The 16,563-nt window shown below is 50.9% G+C and overlaps 1 protein-coding gene across 5 annotated transcripts; it reads right to left on the bottom strand.

The window, feature by feature from the left end:
- Positions 1–4,752: 4,752 nt before the first annotated feature.
- Positions 4,753–16,406, bottom strand: TIPE1 (TNF alpha induced protein 8 like 1). 5 transcript variants are annotated; one of them, XM_074337622.2, is made up of 3 exons: positions 15,728–15,813; positions 9,059–9,244; positions 4,753–7,680 (listed from the first exon to the last, which is right to left on the bottom strand). In XM_074337622.2, the coding sequence occupies exons 2-3, from the start codon at positions 9,111–9,113 to the stop codon at positions 7,115–7,117; spliced, it is 621 nt and encodes a 206-aa protein (XP_074193723.1). In that variant the 5' UTR covers positions 9,114–9,244; positions 15,728–15,813; the 3' UTR covers positions 4,753–7,114. The 5 variants fall into 5 exon arrangements, with proteins under 5 accessions (XP_074193723.1, XP_074193724.1, XP_019599606.1 ...); XM_074337623.2 differs by lacking the exons at positions 9,059–9,244; positions 15,728–15,813 and adding an exon at positions 16,262–16,406; XM_019744047.2 differs by lacking the exon at positions 9,059–9,244 and having other exon boundaries at positions 15,728–15,849.
- Positions 16,407–16,563: the final 157 nt, after the last annotated feature.

Raw genomic sequence — 16,563 nt, 5'->3', positions numbered from 1 at the left:
AGAGCAGCAGTGGGCCAAGGGCGTTAGGGTTCCTGCCCAAAGTTGCCCACCTGTGGGAAGCGGAGCGAGGCTCCAATCTGTCCAGTTTCAGACTGGCATGTGAGTGTGAAGAATAACAGTTCTCAGAACAAACAACAATTGAAAAGGGACCTCGGGCCCTGGCAATGACTTTCAAGCACACACATTCTGCCCCCTCGCGAGAGAAGTTCTGAAGGATCTACGTGAACAAGGAGGGTCACTTGACCAAGAACGGCCAGGCTTCAAGGTCACAAGGTGAGCACAGCCATCTGCAGATTGCAACAGGGCCCAAGAGACAATCACCCAGGGTGTCCTGCTAAACCAGGCAGTTGGACACTGAGCCCTGAGGTGTCGGCCAAGGGAAGGGGACTTTTCCATGCTCAGCCCAGAGTCACCACTTCCAAATCCCTGGGTATCAGCAAGGATGCAGAGCAGGGGGTGTGATGCACGGGACACAGAAGGGCATCTCTGGACACACACAAGTTCCCCTTGTCCCCATGTGACATGTATGTGCGTCTTTGTGGAGCTCTCAGGTTCTTTCAAGAACAAAGCCACCCTGGCCCAGGACCTTCTGTCATGAGGAAGAGCTGAAGTAAACCCTCATTTGGGTGTGCAGCCACTCCGTTAGCCTCATCCCAGCGCCCAGTACAGCAGAAATCGATGCTGTCAGCAAGGGCCACAGATGTGTGACATTCGCCTCCAGCCTTGATTTAAAAGGTGAAAACTGATCGGACTTCCAGTCAGGATGGCGGGTAGGTAAATGCTGTCCTCACCTCCTCCCACGGCCACATCAAAATTACCACTAAATTACATAACCACCTCCTTTGAGAACCATCTGAAGGCTAGCTGAATAGAAGTCCTACAACTAAGGACAGAAGGAAGAAGCCATATTGAGAGCGGTAGGAGGGGCAGAGATGTGGAGCAGGCTGGTCCTATGCCCATCTGTGATGGTGAAGAATCGGGAGGGATATCATGGCTATGGAGGTCCCCCCTGAGGAGTGAGGGGTCCCAGCCCCACACCAGTCTCTCATGCCAGGAAGAGGAGTCCCCATCACATCTGGCTGTGAAAACCAGTAGGGATTGTGTCCAGTAGAGACTGAGGCACCGCTCTTACAGGGCCCGTGCACAGAATCACTCCCTCACAAACTCACTCACTGAGCCCCAGAGCAGGGGCAGCAGTTCAAAAAGCACCAGGGACATGCAAGGAGCAACTAAATTGACAAACTTCAGGGCAAGGGCTGGAGGGGCAGGAACTGGGGCAACTCTCCAGGGACAGAAGTCCTGGCAGAAGCCATTGCTCCTTTGTTGAGCTCCCACACACCCACCCAGCTGGCAGGCACTAAATCCGAGCTCTCCTTTAACCTGGCCAACAGCCTCTGCCCCGCCCTGGTGATTCTCTGAGACCCCACCCCACCGAATTCACTTACCCAACCCAGGCCGCTTCCAGCAGCTTCTCCACATAAGCAGCCTGCCTTGGCTCACACTGCAGACTTCCACCCAAATCCACAAACCTCACATGAGTGGTGGCTGTCCTAGGATTGTGGGGAGACTTCTCAAAGTTCCACAAATCCCACACAAGTGGCAGCTGCCCTTGACTCACACTACAGACTCTCAAAGGTCCACAAACCCCAAACAAGCAGTGGCCGGCCTCAGCGTGCATTATAGCTCTTGCCAAGTGGCTCTAAGCCCAGCACAAGCAGTGACTGGTGGCAACTTGAATTTTAACTCCTATCAGGTGGCACCAAGCCTACTACAGGAGGGCACACAACCCACACAGCAGACACCCCTGGTGCACTTGCTTCAGGTGACCAAGGAGACTGTGCCAGTCTGCCCACAGGACACCTCCTATGTAAGGCCACTCTGTCTAGAATGGGAGACAGCATATCTACCTCAGACATTGAAACAAACACAGGGAAGCAGCCATAATGAGGAGACATGTCCAAAATGAAAGAACAGGACAAACTGAAAAACAAAATACCATGTTTCCCCGAAAATAAGACCTAACCAGAAAATAAGCCGTAGCATGATTTTTCAGGATGCTCGTAATATAAAATAAGCCCTAATGCGTCTTCTGGAGCAAAAATTAATATAAGACTCGGTCTTATTTACGGGGAAATACAGTTGGGCTTATTTTATATTACAAGCATCCTGAAAAATCATGCTAGGGCTTATTTTCCAGTTAGGTCTTATTTTTGGAGAAACATGGTAAATGAAATGGAAACAAGCAATTTACCAGATACAGGGTTCAAAACATTGGTTATAAGGATGCTCAATGAACTTAGCGGAAGAATAGGTGAGATCAGTGAGATCTTCGACAGAGATAAAAAACATTAAAAGGGATTGAAAACGAGCCAGTCACAACTGAAGAATACAATAACCGAAATGAAGAATACACTAGAGGGAATGAACACCAGATTAGATGAAGCAGAAGACTGAATGAGCAGTCGGGAAGAAAAAGCAGGAAATTCCCTAATCGGAACAGAAAAGGAAAACAGAATTTTAAAAATTGAGGATAGTTTAAGGGACCTCTTAAACAACATTAAGTGTATCAATATTCACATCAGAGGGGTCTCAGAAGAAGAGGGGGAGCAAGGGATTGAAAACCTATTTGAAGAAGTAATGATGGAAAACTTCCTGAACCTGGTGAAGGAAATAGACAAGTCCAGGAGCACAGAGTCCCAAGCAAGATGAACCCATAGAAGCACCTCATGGCCCACACCAAGACACGTCATAATTAAAATGCCAAAGGCTAAAGACAAAGAGGATCTTTACAGCAGCAAGAGAAAAGCAGTTAGTTACCTACAAGGGAGGCCCCATAAGACTGGCAGCTGATTTCTCAACAGAAACTTTGCAGGCCAGAAGGGAGTGGCAGGAAATATTCAAAGTGATGAAAAGTAAGGACCTACAACCAAGATTACCCAGCAAGACTATCATTTAGAATCGAAGGACAGATCAAGAGCTTCCTAGACAAGAAAAAGCTAAAGGAGTTCACTACCAAACCAGTAGTATTAGAAGTGTTAAAGGGTCTTGTTTAAGTAGAAAAGATAAAAAATAAGAGTAAGAAAATACAGGAAAGAAAAAAATCTCACTGACAAAAGCAACGAGTAAAATCAGTGGATCAACCAAAGTTACAAAGATTAAAAGACAAAAGTATGAAGATTAGATATAATTATAACAAATTAAAGGTCCCACATAAGCATACACACACACACACAAATATGCCAAAAATGCCAAAACAGAGGGGGTTGATTAAAAACGGTAGTGATTTTAGAATGTGTTCAAACTTAAGTAACCATCAACTTAAAATAGACTGCTATAAACATAGCTTGGTATATATAAAGCACATGGTAACCACAAACCAATAATCTACAAGAAATAAAGGAATTCAAACCACACTATAGAAAGTCATCAAAATTCAAGACAGCAAAAGAATAAGAAAGGAACAGAACTATAAAAATCGGAAAACAAAATGGCAATAACGACATACCTATCAATAATCACTTTAAATGTAAATGGATTCAATGCTCCAATCAAAAGACACAGGGTGGTTGAATGGATAAGAAAACAAGACCCACACGTATGCTGCCTATAAGAGACTCACTTTAGATTGAAAGACACACACAAGACTGAAAGTAAAGGGATGGAAAAAGATATTTCATGCAAATGAAAACAAAAGCTGGGGTATTAATACTTACATCAGACAAAATAGACTGTAAAAGAAGGGCTGTAATGAGAGACAAGGGCATTTCATAATCATAAAGCAATCAGTCCAACAAGCGGACATTCGCACACCCAACATAGAAGCACCTATATATATAAAACAAATACTGATGGACGTAACGAGAGAGACTGACAGTAATTGTAGGGGACTTGCACACCCCATTGACTGGACACATCACTGAGACACAAAATCAACAGGAAACAGCGGCCTTCAATGATACATTAGACCAGACATACTTGATATTCTGAGGACATTTCCCGCAAAAGCAGCAGAGTATACATTTTTTTTCAAGTGCAAACGGAACATTTTCCAGGATAGACCACATGTTAGGTCACAAAACAAGCTTTAGTAATTTTAAGATTGAAATCACATTGACCTATTTAAGCATTTTCACCAATCACAGTGGTATAGAACTTAACAACAAAAATATCTGATTAAAAAATGGTTAGAAGACCTGAATAGACATGTCTCCACAGAGGACATACACATGGCCAATAGACATATGAAAAGATGGTCATCGTCACTAATCATCAGAGAAACACAAAACCACAATGACATCTCACCTCACACCTGTCAGAAGGGCCATCAATAAATCAACAAATAACAAGTGTTGGCGAGGGTGAAGAGAAAAGGGAATCTGTGCACTGTTGGATTGCAAACTGGTGCAGCCACTATGGAAAACAGTATGGAGGTTCCTCAAAAAATTAAAAATAGAGCAGTCATACAATCCAGCAGTTACCCTTCTGGGTATTTAACTGAAGAAATCCAAAACACTAATTGGAAAAGATACATGTGCCCCTTTGTTCACTGAAGCATTATTTACAATAGCCAAGATGTAGAAGCAACCTGTGTCCATTGGTAGACAAATAAAGCAGATGTGGGACATACATACAATGGGATCTTACTCAGCCATAAAAAAAGAATGAAATCTTGCCATTTGCGACAACATGGATGGACCTATAGGGTATTACACTAAGTGAAATAAGTCAGACAGAGAAAGACAACTACCATATGATGTCACACACTCGTATATGTGGAATCTAAAAAAATAAAATGTACATACAAAAGAGAAACTCATAGATACAGAGAACAAACTGGTGGTTGCCAAATTGGGTGAGTGGGGATGTGTGTGAAAAAGGTGAATGAATTAAGCAGTACAAATTGTCAGTTATAAAATAATCACAGGCATGTAAAGTACAGCATAGAGAATATAGTCAGTAATACGGTAATAACTACGTATGGTGCCAGGTGGGTACTAGACTTATCAGGGGGATCACTTCTTAAATCATATACATGCTGAACTACTACACTGCACACCTGAAACTAACATAATAGTGAATGTCAGCTGTAATTGACAAAAAATGTAAGGCAAAAACCTGGGAGAGCAGAAAACTCAGATGGCACCAAGCAATTAAGTTGCCAGTTCCACATCATGCCAATGGAAGACGTGTGCTTTTATTTAAATCGTTCTGCAGTGCTCTTTGGTTTTTCAAAATTAAATCTCAAGTTGATGAGGAGTCGAGAGGCTGGACAGCCCAGCAGAAAAGTACAAAGCCTTATGCACATTGATAAATTCAGTCAGCAGAGACTAGGGCAAAGGATTTCATCTGGGGCTTCTTTGGGCACTCAAAATGCACATTTGCTCTTGAATTTGAAGATCCGTCTCTTGACTAGAGGAGATAAGAGGGGAAGTTGGTTGTAGAACGGTGGAGTAGGAGGTAGGGCTCTCGGTTGAAAGACTTTGGCTTCAGGGAAGCAGAAACCAAACCACAGAAAGAGGTCATACCTGGGGTCATAATCTTGACAGCCGGTCCAACAGGCCAGAGAGAGGCAAAAAGGAGTCGTGGGGACTGTGGCAAAGCAGAGAGGAGCCACCTCTATGCAGCTTAACCAGTGAGCAGTGCAGGCTTAGGTGAGTTTTTGAGAGAAACGCCCAAATTCAGATTGATATGCACAATTTCCCCAGTTTTAAGTGTTAGCTACTGATTCCAGATGTCTCAAACACTGGTGGGGCCATGCAAACCCACCTTCTCACCTAATAAGGCCTGCAGGCCTCCTGTCTGCAACCTTTACCCTGAACATACCTGACCCAGTTCTGCAAAACAGTCACGGGACACTGTTCCCCTCCCCCAAGGGCGCCCAGAATAACATTTTTGACCCTGACATAGTCAGACCTGCAGCCGTGTTTTGCAACCCATGCCCCCTTCTGACAAAAATCACAAATACACGTGTCCATCGACGTCCCGAGGTGAGAATCGCTGTATCTTCCAGGTGTCCCCAAAGCCAAGATTTGTTGAGCTTTGCTTTCTGATAAAAATGTTTGTTGGTGTGTTTGTTTTCCACACATGAAATGGTCATTTAAAAATGTGCCTGCATCTCAGATGGCTTTACCCTCGCCCCCTGCTTGGGGAGGCGCTCCCTCCCCTTCCACGTGAGTGTGAAAGCTATAATTCCAACCAAATCGAAGCGTCCTCGCCCCCACGCCTGCACCCAGCACAGCCCTCTCTGGCTTCCCTGAGCTCGTTCACCAGGTGGCCGGAACAAAACGTCCAGACTGGGCGGGCAGCTGAAGCAACCAACAGAGACTTGTTTGCTCGTGGTTATGGAAGCCTGAATCCCCAGATCAAGTTGTCGGCCAGGCAGGTTCCTTGCGAGTGCCGTTCTCTAAGACTCTCCCAGCTTCTGGGGGCTGCTGGCAATTTTTGGCATCCCTCGGCTTGTAGACACATCCCTCCAATTTCTGCCTCCATCTTCATGTGGCCTTCTCTGTGTTCCAATTTCCCCCTTTTGTAAGGACCCCCGTCACACTGGACTAGGAGCCCACCATGCTCCACTGTGATCTCATCTTAATTACATCAGCAACAACCCTAGTTCCACATTTGGGTCATACTCGTATGTCCTGGGGGTTAAGACTTCAACAAAGGAATCGGGCGGCGGGGACACAGCTCACCCTATAACATTCCCTTCCAGTTCAGCATGACCCCTGTCTGAAGGAATGAAAAACCCAGGTGGCATCACTAAGTGGGCAATGCCAGTTTTCAGATGATGTCAGGTTATTTGAGGGGTGTAAACCAGCCCCCCCTAAGGGTTATGGAGATTCAGGACAGGTGGACCGGGCAGGGAGCAGCCTCGAGGAGGGTGGGGAGGCTGCTGGGCTGGCCGGCTATGCTGGTCTCTACGCTGAAGTCCTCTCCTAGTGGGACTGGGCGGGAGAGGCGACATGGGTCCATCAAACTGCTGCTTTAAACGGTTTCGCATCCTCTGAGAGGGGACAGGTCATCTGTCTGTGGAGTTGGGCCAGACTGGGAAAAAAGAGGTCATAAAAACCCCAAATCCCACAAGTCACCAGCCCCCAGCAGCAGGACCACAGAAGGGTCATATGCTGTCCTCGTCCAGCATCCTGGTGAGCCCGTCGCAGATCCGGCGCAGGTGCGAGCGGTACGGCTCCGCGGGGCTGTAGAGCGCGGCCAGGAAGTCGCAGTCGGCAAAGTGGCCAAACACGTGGTTGATGCGACCGTGGGACTTGGCGGTCAGGTGCGCGCCCACAGCCTGGTGCAGCAGGTCCCGGCACTCGAGCAGGGCAGCGGCCAGCACGCGCCGGTCAAAGGTGAAGTCCACCTGGTAGAAGCTGACCGCCGTCATGGCCAGGCGGCGCGCCCTCTGGCGGAAGCGCTGCAGGAGCGCCAGCTCCTCGCCGCCCAGCTGGCCGCCACGGAGCAGAATGCCCAGCTTCACCGCCACCTTGATCAGGTTCTTGACCACTTTCTGAGCCTCCTTGCGGCTGCGGGTGAACTCCTTAGTGGCGCGGTACAGCTCGTCCAGCACCTCACTGCTCGTGTCGTCCACAAACACAGCCACTGTCGCCTTGGACGCCACCTTGCTCAGGAGCTTCTTCTGGGCCTGCAGGGCCAGGCTCTTGGTGCTGAACGTGTCCATCAGCCCTGCGGGGGTAAAGACACCCAACATCAGCCCCCATAGCCCCAGGGCCTCAAGTGGCTGCCTGGGGACCACTTTTGTTTGTTCCTGTTTTCCCATGCTCCTCCCTGGTGAACTTCTATACATCCCCCAAAGCCTTGGCCCCCACGCCCCTACCTCTTCCCTGGTAGACTCCTATATGGCACCCAAGGCCCTGCCTCTTCCCTCACAGCCTGGACACCACCTCCTCCAGTAAGCTATCCCTGAACAGCTAAACTGACAATTTGGGCCACACAACACCCCAGGAGTCCATCTCTGCTCTACTCCCCCTGGCTTTGATTCCCCACTGGCCTGCCTCACCCCAGGCCCTGGTGGAGGCAATGGGCATGACTCCTTACTGCTACGTCCTTGGAGACTCCAGAAACATCTGCCAAATGAACGAGGACCTGCCCCGAGTCCTCACCCACTGCCCCAGGCAGTGGTCAGAATCCACCCCATCCCAGCCCCAAGCCACCCAGACCAGGAATGCCACATGGGCGCCCACTCACACCCAGGGACCCCCACAAAGCCTGTCTTTGTGCGAGCTCGGACCCTGGGAGAAGTCTCAACACTCGGCTACCCTCTCGCCTGCACTTGGAGGTCAGGGCAGACATGGGGATTACTGACCCAGGCTTCCTTGCCCCCCCCACCAGCCACCAGACCTCAGGGCCACACAGACCAAGGCCAGAGCAGAGGTGTCACTGACTCAGGGCGGCGCAGCAGGCCGTGAGCTGGCAGCATGTGCTTGTCTTGATATTTCCACCTGGTAGTGGGGGTGGTGGTGGTGGCCCATTTTGCAAAAGAAAACACAAAGGCTCAGAGAGGCTGAACCACTTCCCTAAGGCCACATAGCAACACAGTGACTGCCTTCCCCCAATACCTCTGCACATCTCACCCCCTCTACCTTTCCCAAGTGACGCCTGTAAGCCGCCCTGAGTCTTGGAGGGCTGGGAGCTGTCCCCCATGACAGGACCAGCACCAACATTCAGGGCCTGCTCCCAGCTCTGATCATTCAATCAAGCAACATAACTGCCCTGTGCCTCAGTTTCCCCATGTGTAAAATGAGGACGATCAGAACTAACTTGGTCCTGGGGCAGAAGCTCGTGGCCAACCCCAAAATCCCCTGGGCAAGAGGCTGGACGCCACCGCCTGGGACCCCACCATTCAAGCTCTAAGACATTCAGCAACCTGGAGGTGCAGACCCTCTCTGTGAGCAGCCACCGCATCACAAGCACCTATGCCTCCTGGGTGCCCTCCCACCAGTTTCTCTAGAACATTCTATTCCATTCCCTCTAACTGAAGCCCTTCTCCCAACTCATCCTGTAAACTGTGTATCCTTCAAGTCTTGGTATCACTGTCACTTACTCCTGGAATCCTTCCCAGATGTCCCAGGCTGGGCCGGGTGCCCCTTGGCTCCCATGCGTCCTGGGTGTCCTCCATCGTGGCCCTGAGCACCTTGGTTTCCATGTCCAACTCCCTCGACCAGTGGCACGTGTCAGGGCTGCGCCTCCCTTGTTCACACCACGTCTCCGATGGCCAGTCCAGGGCCTGCTACTCAACGGTCCCCCAGAGGTGTTTGTTGAATGCATGAGGGAAAGGATGTCTACAAACATGGGAAACAAGAGGGGACTCCCAAGACCCTGGGTGCAGTCTCCTCAGTTTACAGATGGACAAACTGAGGCCCAGGTTCTTCTGCCTACCTCAGTCGCTATGTGAGCCCCCTCTGGGCCTTCACTTTCCCATCTGCAAGTCCTGACATTGGGTGTGTTGGTTCTGGAGGGGAGCTGGGCCTGTGTATAGGCTTTGGGAAGGGCCTGGGCCCCTAGCAGCACCCCCCCCTCCCCGAACCCAGTAGGAAAAGGGGCGGGGGTGGAGGCAGCTACAACCTCCCTTCCCAGCCTCCACACTCCTAGCCCCTCTGGCCAGCCCCCAGACCTGTCACACCTGAGCCAGCACAGCTGCATGTCCTTTCCTCCTCCCTGACCCATTGTTCTGCCAGAAACATCCCCATTCAAGTAGCCAGAGAAATGACTGCTCTCCCGGGGGATCAGGCCGTGGCCCAAAATAAACTCCAGCCTTCCTTCCTGCTTGCTGCGCTCACCCAGGTCCGAGGGCGGGCAAGCCAGGAGATGGCCACATCAGCCCTTCTGAGGCAGGAACTGCCCCGGGGCTCGGGGCCAGACACCCAGTGTCCCTGGCCCCTGCCCACCAAATGCCAGAACACCCCACTGTTGTTACAAGCCAGAAAAGCCTGCTAAAGCTTCAGGGGCTCTGCCAGAACATTCACTCAGTTGCTCAATGAGCATTTATGGAGCACCAACTTTGTACCTGGTGCTGGGAATATAGCAATGACCAGGAGAGATCCGTCCCTGCCTTACTGAGGACCCCTACCCAAGCCACCTCCTTATTACAAAGGAACTGGGGTGTTCCCGTACTACCCTGAAATGGAATCCATAGGCACTCTCATCTACCTCTACCTGCCAGCTTAAAAGTAAAATTAATAGATGGTGATAAAGGCCACCATCTGAGGAGGTGGAAGAGTTGGGTCTGGAATGTTCCATGTTCTGTTCAGTCTGGATCCATACGAATGTAAAATATCATCAAGCTAGATAGTTGTAAATCTCTGTGAACATACGAAAACCCAGCAAAGTGTATACTTTAAAAGGTGAATTTTATGGTATGTGAATTATATCTAAATAAAGGAACATCTAACATTTCTCCAAAGAAGATATGCAAATGGCCAATAAGCAACTGAAAAGGTGGTCAACATCATTGGCCACTAGCGAAACGCAAGTCAAAATCATAACGATAATACCACCACCACCCCCTCACTAGGATGGCTCTCATCAGACAGACAGACAAGTGCTGGTGAGGAAGTGGAGAAACTGGAACCCTCACACACGGCTGATGGGAATGGAAAACGGGGCAGCACTGTGAAAACAGGGTTTTTTTGGCAGTTCTTCAAACAAACATAATTATTGGCAATTCTGCTCCTAAGCATCTACCCCAAAGAAATGAAAATGTACGTCCACAGAAAAACGTGTACGCACATGTTCACAGCAACACGATTCATGTGGCCAAAAGTGGAAACAACTCCAATGGCCATCAACAAATGGATAAACAAAATGTGGTTCTTCCACATGCTGGAATATTACTCGGCCATGAAAAGGAGGGAGGCGCTGACACTCGCCACAACGTGGATGGACCTTGAACACACGGTGCTCATGAGAGAAGCCGGACACACAAGGTCACACAGTGTGTGATTCTATTTATGTGAAGTGTCCAGAACAGGTAAATCCACAGAGACAGGAAGTAGATTAGTGGTTGCTAGGGGTTGGGGGAGGGGGCTGGGGAGTGACTGCTGATGGGGACAGAGCTTCTTTTTGGAGTGGTGGAATGTTCTAGAATTTGAACACTTTAAAACGGTGAATTTATATCTCATCAAATGGAACACTTACTATACATATTAAGTGTATATACTTTATATCTCTGTGGCCCTTACTATATATATTTCTTATACTTCATTTTTATGTTAAATGAATTTAAAAAGTTTTTAAACAGGATTTTCCCAAAACTATAATACAAACAGAAAGTAAAAGGATTCCATAGTTGAGATTTGTAAATCACATCCACATTGCCAGGCACTCGTAGGTTCTCAACATGTTTGATTACCAAGGATTTCCCTCCTGAAAAGCTCAGACTCACTGCACTTGGGGATGGAACAAATCTATGAGGGGTTCGCCCCATATGGGGCATCACAGTGAACATATAGCTATAAATTCCTATCAAAAGAGGGGTTCATCTCCACTCGATTCAGGAATATTCACTGAATATTAAAACTGCAAACCCCACTCGTCGGCTTATGTTTCTGGCAGGATGTTAAGAAGTTGTGGGGCTGCCCTGAGCATGGCTGGATGCCTCGTGTCCCTGGATCCTGCCCCCAAATGACAGAATATCCTGCTATTCTCACAAGCAAAAAAAAGCCCTCCAAATTTCCAAAACGGACCCCTAAGAGATGTTGTCACCCACGCTGGAAGGAGGAGGTGTCAGAAACCGGTGAAATCGAAATAAACAGGATAATTTCAGGGAGAGATAGGAGTGGGGAGTGACAGCCAGGAAAAGGCAGGTGACCTGGGCTGGGGTGGTCAGGAAGGCCTCTCTGAGGTGGAGCCCCTAAAGCTGGAACTGAAAGGACAAGGTCTGGGGAAGATTGAGCCAGGCCGACTGAAGTCTGTGCAAAGGCCCTGGGGCAGGATTGTGCCTGGCATGTTGGAGGAGCAGCAGGAGGCCCGCAGTCCTGTCCACAGCCCCTGCAAAGTGACTCCAGACAAGCCCCACACCCCTAGGGGCAGCTTTCCCATCTGTGAATGGGTGTCCAGACGCCAAGTGGCTGTCTACTCCTGCTCCCACTTTCACCCTCTGTCAACCCTATTTCATCCTTTGGACTCCAATCTCTGTCCCCGTCCCCATTCTGGACACTCCAGCTCTATTAGCTGGAGGTCACTCTCCATTCCCCTACCCCTACCCCCTGGCAACCACAAATCCACTCTGTCTCTGTGGATGTGCCTGTTCTGGACATTTCACGTAGATGGAATCACACACTACATGACCTTTTATGTCTGGCTTTTCTCACTAAGCATCATGTTTTCAAGATTCATCCACATTATAGTGAGTGTCAGTGTTTCACTCCTTTTTTTGGCTGAATAATAGTCCATACCTTTGTTTTAAATATAATGTATTTAACAGTAAATTCATAGTCTGCCATTTTGAATAATGACAAAATTATTCAATGGCAAAATTCCTGAAAATACAACAAGTGGCTCTTGTGAGCTGGCTCCAGCATGCCACTGGTCCACGGGCAGCCCGCCCCCACATGAATTCTTCATGTCTCACACAAAGCGTGTCAATAATTGATGGATCCGCTCAGCAGAGCCAAGCCAGCCACCCGGTCTCTCCTCTCTTGGCCCTGGCTGCAACGGCCCAGGGTGGCTTCAGAGAGCAAATGCCCATCGTGGCAAATGACCCCCCAGTTCCTATTCCCACGCAACCCCAACATCAGGGCACCACTGCATCGAGCCCTTTATTAACCACCACTCAGATGGCTCAGTCAGTGCCCATTTTAGATATGGCCAAAGGGAGAGGGGAATCTACTTGCCAAAGGAGGGGGAGACACCAGCGGTTCTCAAAGTGGGTTTCCCAGAGCCCTTGGGGGCCACCCCAAGGACGGGCAGGGTCTGACCACCTGCAGGCTGCAGTGGAAGGCAGGACACTTTTAACTGTGGTGAGATTTCCACCGAAGAGAGTTTGGGGGCCAAACATGAACGTTGGGAGAAAACTGCCCAACCCCATGGAGGGCAGGACAGGATAGATTGGGACTCAGGCTGAGCAAAAGATGTTTAACAGCAAGTGGAGGCTTCAGGGTCACAGGGCAGGAATAGGGGTGCACCCCTAAATGAGTCCTGGCTGCACCCACTTCTCACCTCTCCACTGCCTCCGCCCTAGTCCCCTGGTCCCTCATGTCTGTCCTCTCCGCAGCAGCCACGAGAGGGCGCCTCTGAGCATCTGAGTCAGGTCCCACCCCTCCTTTGCCCACAGCCCTCCAGTGTCTCCACCTCCCTCTGGGTTAAAGCCCAAATCCTGCACGACCTGCCCTGTCCCCGTCCCCTGCCTGCCCTCAATTCCTCCCTGTCGCACTTGCTCACTCTGCTTCACCCGCGCGCTCCCCGCCTTGCGCGCCCTTTGCATGAATGCCCGTCCCCCCAGGTATCCACATGGCTGTTTCTTTGCTCTCGTTCAGGCCTCAGCTCAGAAGTCTGCTCAGGAGGCCCTCCCAGAACACCCCATCCATCTGACTCTCCATCATCTTCATGCAGTTGCAATTAAGTATAATGATTTTTCTGGATGAATGGCTCTCTCCCAACCCCCAATCTTGGCTCACAGTAGGTACTCAGAACTTGTTTGTTGAATGAATAAACGATCTCTCAGTACCAGAGGGGCAGAGAGATCTCCCTCAAGGACGCCACTGTTTAGTCAGGGAAACAGGCCCAGAGAGAGACAGAGATATCCCAAGGTAACATAGTAGCTAGCACAGCAGCACGAGACCCTCTGGGGGTGGGGCTCCCCCAAGTGGACATTCCCCAACCTCTACCACCCCACTGGACAGAAGGGGAAACTGAAGCCTGGAAGACAGGACTTCAGAAGATCTCAAGAACTCAGCCAGAGGTGCCTCTGTGGAAGCTCAGGAGGGTGGGATTCCAGAGGAAGTTGTCTTGTGGAGGGGTGTAGAGGATCCCAAGGGAGGTGTGCATACTGTGCACCTGGGCCAAGTCCTGTCAGCTCTAGGCCCCCACCTCTCCGTCCTTAACACCTGGGGCTGCACCCAGACAAGCATGACTCATTATTCAGCATCTGACTTTGGGAGAAGGCTGTTTCCATGACAACAGCTGGAGTTTTGTCCTAGGCATCTTCTCGTGACCCCATTTGACAGACAAGGACACTGAAGACTCCTGAACCCACGTCCTCAGAATGCCAAGCAACCAAAAGGCCCCTCACCTGCCCAGGCCTCAGTTGAGAAAACGGAGGCTCAGGGAACACCTGACACACTCAAGGCCACACAGCAGTAGGGGACACCACAGGCTTCAAATCTGTAGCTACCTGACTAATCTCTTAGCTTAGGGACCTACTGCCCTGTCCCCCCACCCGACCCCACCCCACCCCCATCAGAGCAGGGTAGAGTCCCACACCTGCCCCCCAGGGATCTGGGGACTCACCCACCACTGGTGTCCCAGGCCACCAGAACTGCTAAGTGATAGAAGCACAGCCCAGGTGTTTGTGTGGCTGAGGCACAGCTCTTTGTTCCGGTTTCCATAGGTACAGCGTCCCTGGGCTGGTCCCTCCTCCGCCCCTCCCAGCCACCCAGCCCTTGCTTGGCATTCCCTTGGCCCGGCCCATCTAGGCAAGTTGTTATGTTTTAAAGTTGGCGCCGTGGGCCTGGCATGGCAAAGGAGGAAACAGCCTGTGCAAAGGCCCTGAGGCAAGACCATGCCTGGTGTGTCAATGTGGAGGCTGCTGCAGCTAGAGCAGAGTGAGTAAGGGGGAGAGTAGGAGGAGTTGAGGGCCAGGAGGAGACAAGCAGGACCCACATACCTGCATTTAACCCTGGAAGCAGCCCTTATCCCCAGGGAGTTATGTCCCACCCCATTATACAGATTGGAAGCTGAGGCTGGGAGAATCCAATCATCTGTTCAAGGTACCATGGTGAGTGGCAGAGCGGGCACCCAGGTTTGTCTAATTCCAAAATCTGAACTCCCAACCACTTGCCCAACTACCCTCATTCAGCCACAGCCCCTCAGGGCCTTCACCTTCCTCAGCTGGGCTCAGACATATTCAAGAGGCCTGTTTACATATGGGGCTGCACCTCCTCCAGGAGGGCCCCCAGAATAGAAGAGGTAGTGATGCTTGCAGATATGGGACAGCTCACCTGCCAATGACCTTAGCGGGTGACAGTCCCAGTTCACAGCTGGAAAAATTGAGGCCAAGGCTTCAGGCCACTGGGAAACTCCCAGATGGCCAGTCTGGGTGGGCTCGACCTTGGCTCTGCCAACAGCCTGGACCAGCAGGAAGCCACACTCATTTCCACCTCCACACCTTTGGCCAGGCTGCCCACCACCTGAAATGCCCTCCTGACTCAAATCTGCCCTAGCACTTGGCGCCCTGCACGATGGAAGGAGCAGAGTCCATCAGAGTCCTCATGGTGGGGTGGGGGCGCTGGTCCCAGAAAACCGCCCCAAGCCGGGTGAGGGTATTTCAGACTCACTGTGCCTCCCCATAACCCATACAGCAAGAGAGTGCCATAGAGACAGAGGGAAAGGGAGAAACAGAGGGCGAGGGCCAGGAAGAGGGAGAAGGAAATTCAGGCAGGAATTCAGACAGGGGTGGGGAGGGAGTGGGGTTTGCAGAGAAATGGGGGGGCAGGAGAGAGAGTCAGTGGGCGGCTAGGTGGCACCCGAGATGCACCAGGCATCGCTCTGTCACCTGCACTCTGAGGCCCGTAGTAGATCCGACCTCCGGGGCTCCGTCCCGCCGCCTCCGAGGGGCCGTTGAGCCAGCCTCCTGACTTGCGCCTAATAACCGCGCGGGGCGGAGAGGGAAACTCAACCCCGCCCCACATCGCCCCGCCCCATCAGGGCCACGCCCCCGCTCTGCCCCCTCCCACGAAGAAAGGACCTAAGAGAAACCGGATGGTGAGGAGGTGGGCCGAAGACATGGTCTCAGCCAATGGTAGGGCGGGCGGTGTACGAAGAAGCCAATGGGAGGAGCTCATTGCCACGGGAGGGGGCGGGGCCTGGGACGGGCAGGCGGCTCGGGGGATTCCTCCGGAATCTCGAAAGGGGCCGGATGCTGGGGGCGCGGCTGCTTTGGTGGCCCCGCTGAGAAAAGGGGAGGAAGGAGACAGAGTCGAAAACAGAGACCCGGGAGAAGCGAGGAAGACTGAGCCTAAAAGAAAAACAGACCAACCTTGCGGTTCTGGACCGGCCCCTTCCTCCCTCTGGGACTCAGTTTACCCACCTGAGCAAAAGGAATTTGCGCAGAGCTTGTTTCTTAAAGTACGCCTGGGAACCCTTTATATCAGAAGCCTCTTAAAAAATGCAGATTCCGTTCCCCCCAGACGCGCTGAATCTGACCCAGAGTTGAAGATCAATCTTTCTTGGCTGCTGCTAAATTCTTGGGATGAGGTTTGAGGCAGTCGTTAAGTGGACAGGCCTGGAGACCCCACCAGGGGAATCCCAGATCCATCCTCAATTTCCGTGGGAATAAGCCTCCTGGCCGCCAACGGGTGGGGCCGCGGGGCCAGCTGGGCACCCCCTCCC

Source organism: Rhinolophus sinicus, chromosome 15 (genome assembly GCF_057876585.1).
Source record: "Rhinolophus sinicus isolate RSI-liver-muscle chromosome 15, RSI-T2T, whole genome shotgun sequence".
Taxonomy (NCBI): Eukaryota; Metazoa; Chordata; class Mammalia; order Chiroptera; family Rhinolophidae; genus Rhinolophus; species Rhinolophus sinicus.
This window is presented reverse-complemented; position numbering and strand designations above follow the sequence as displayed.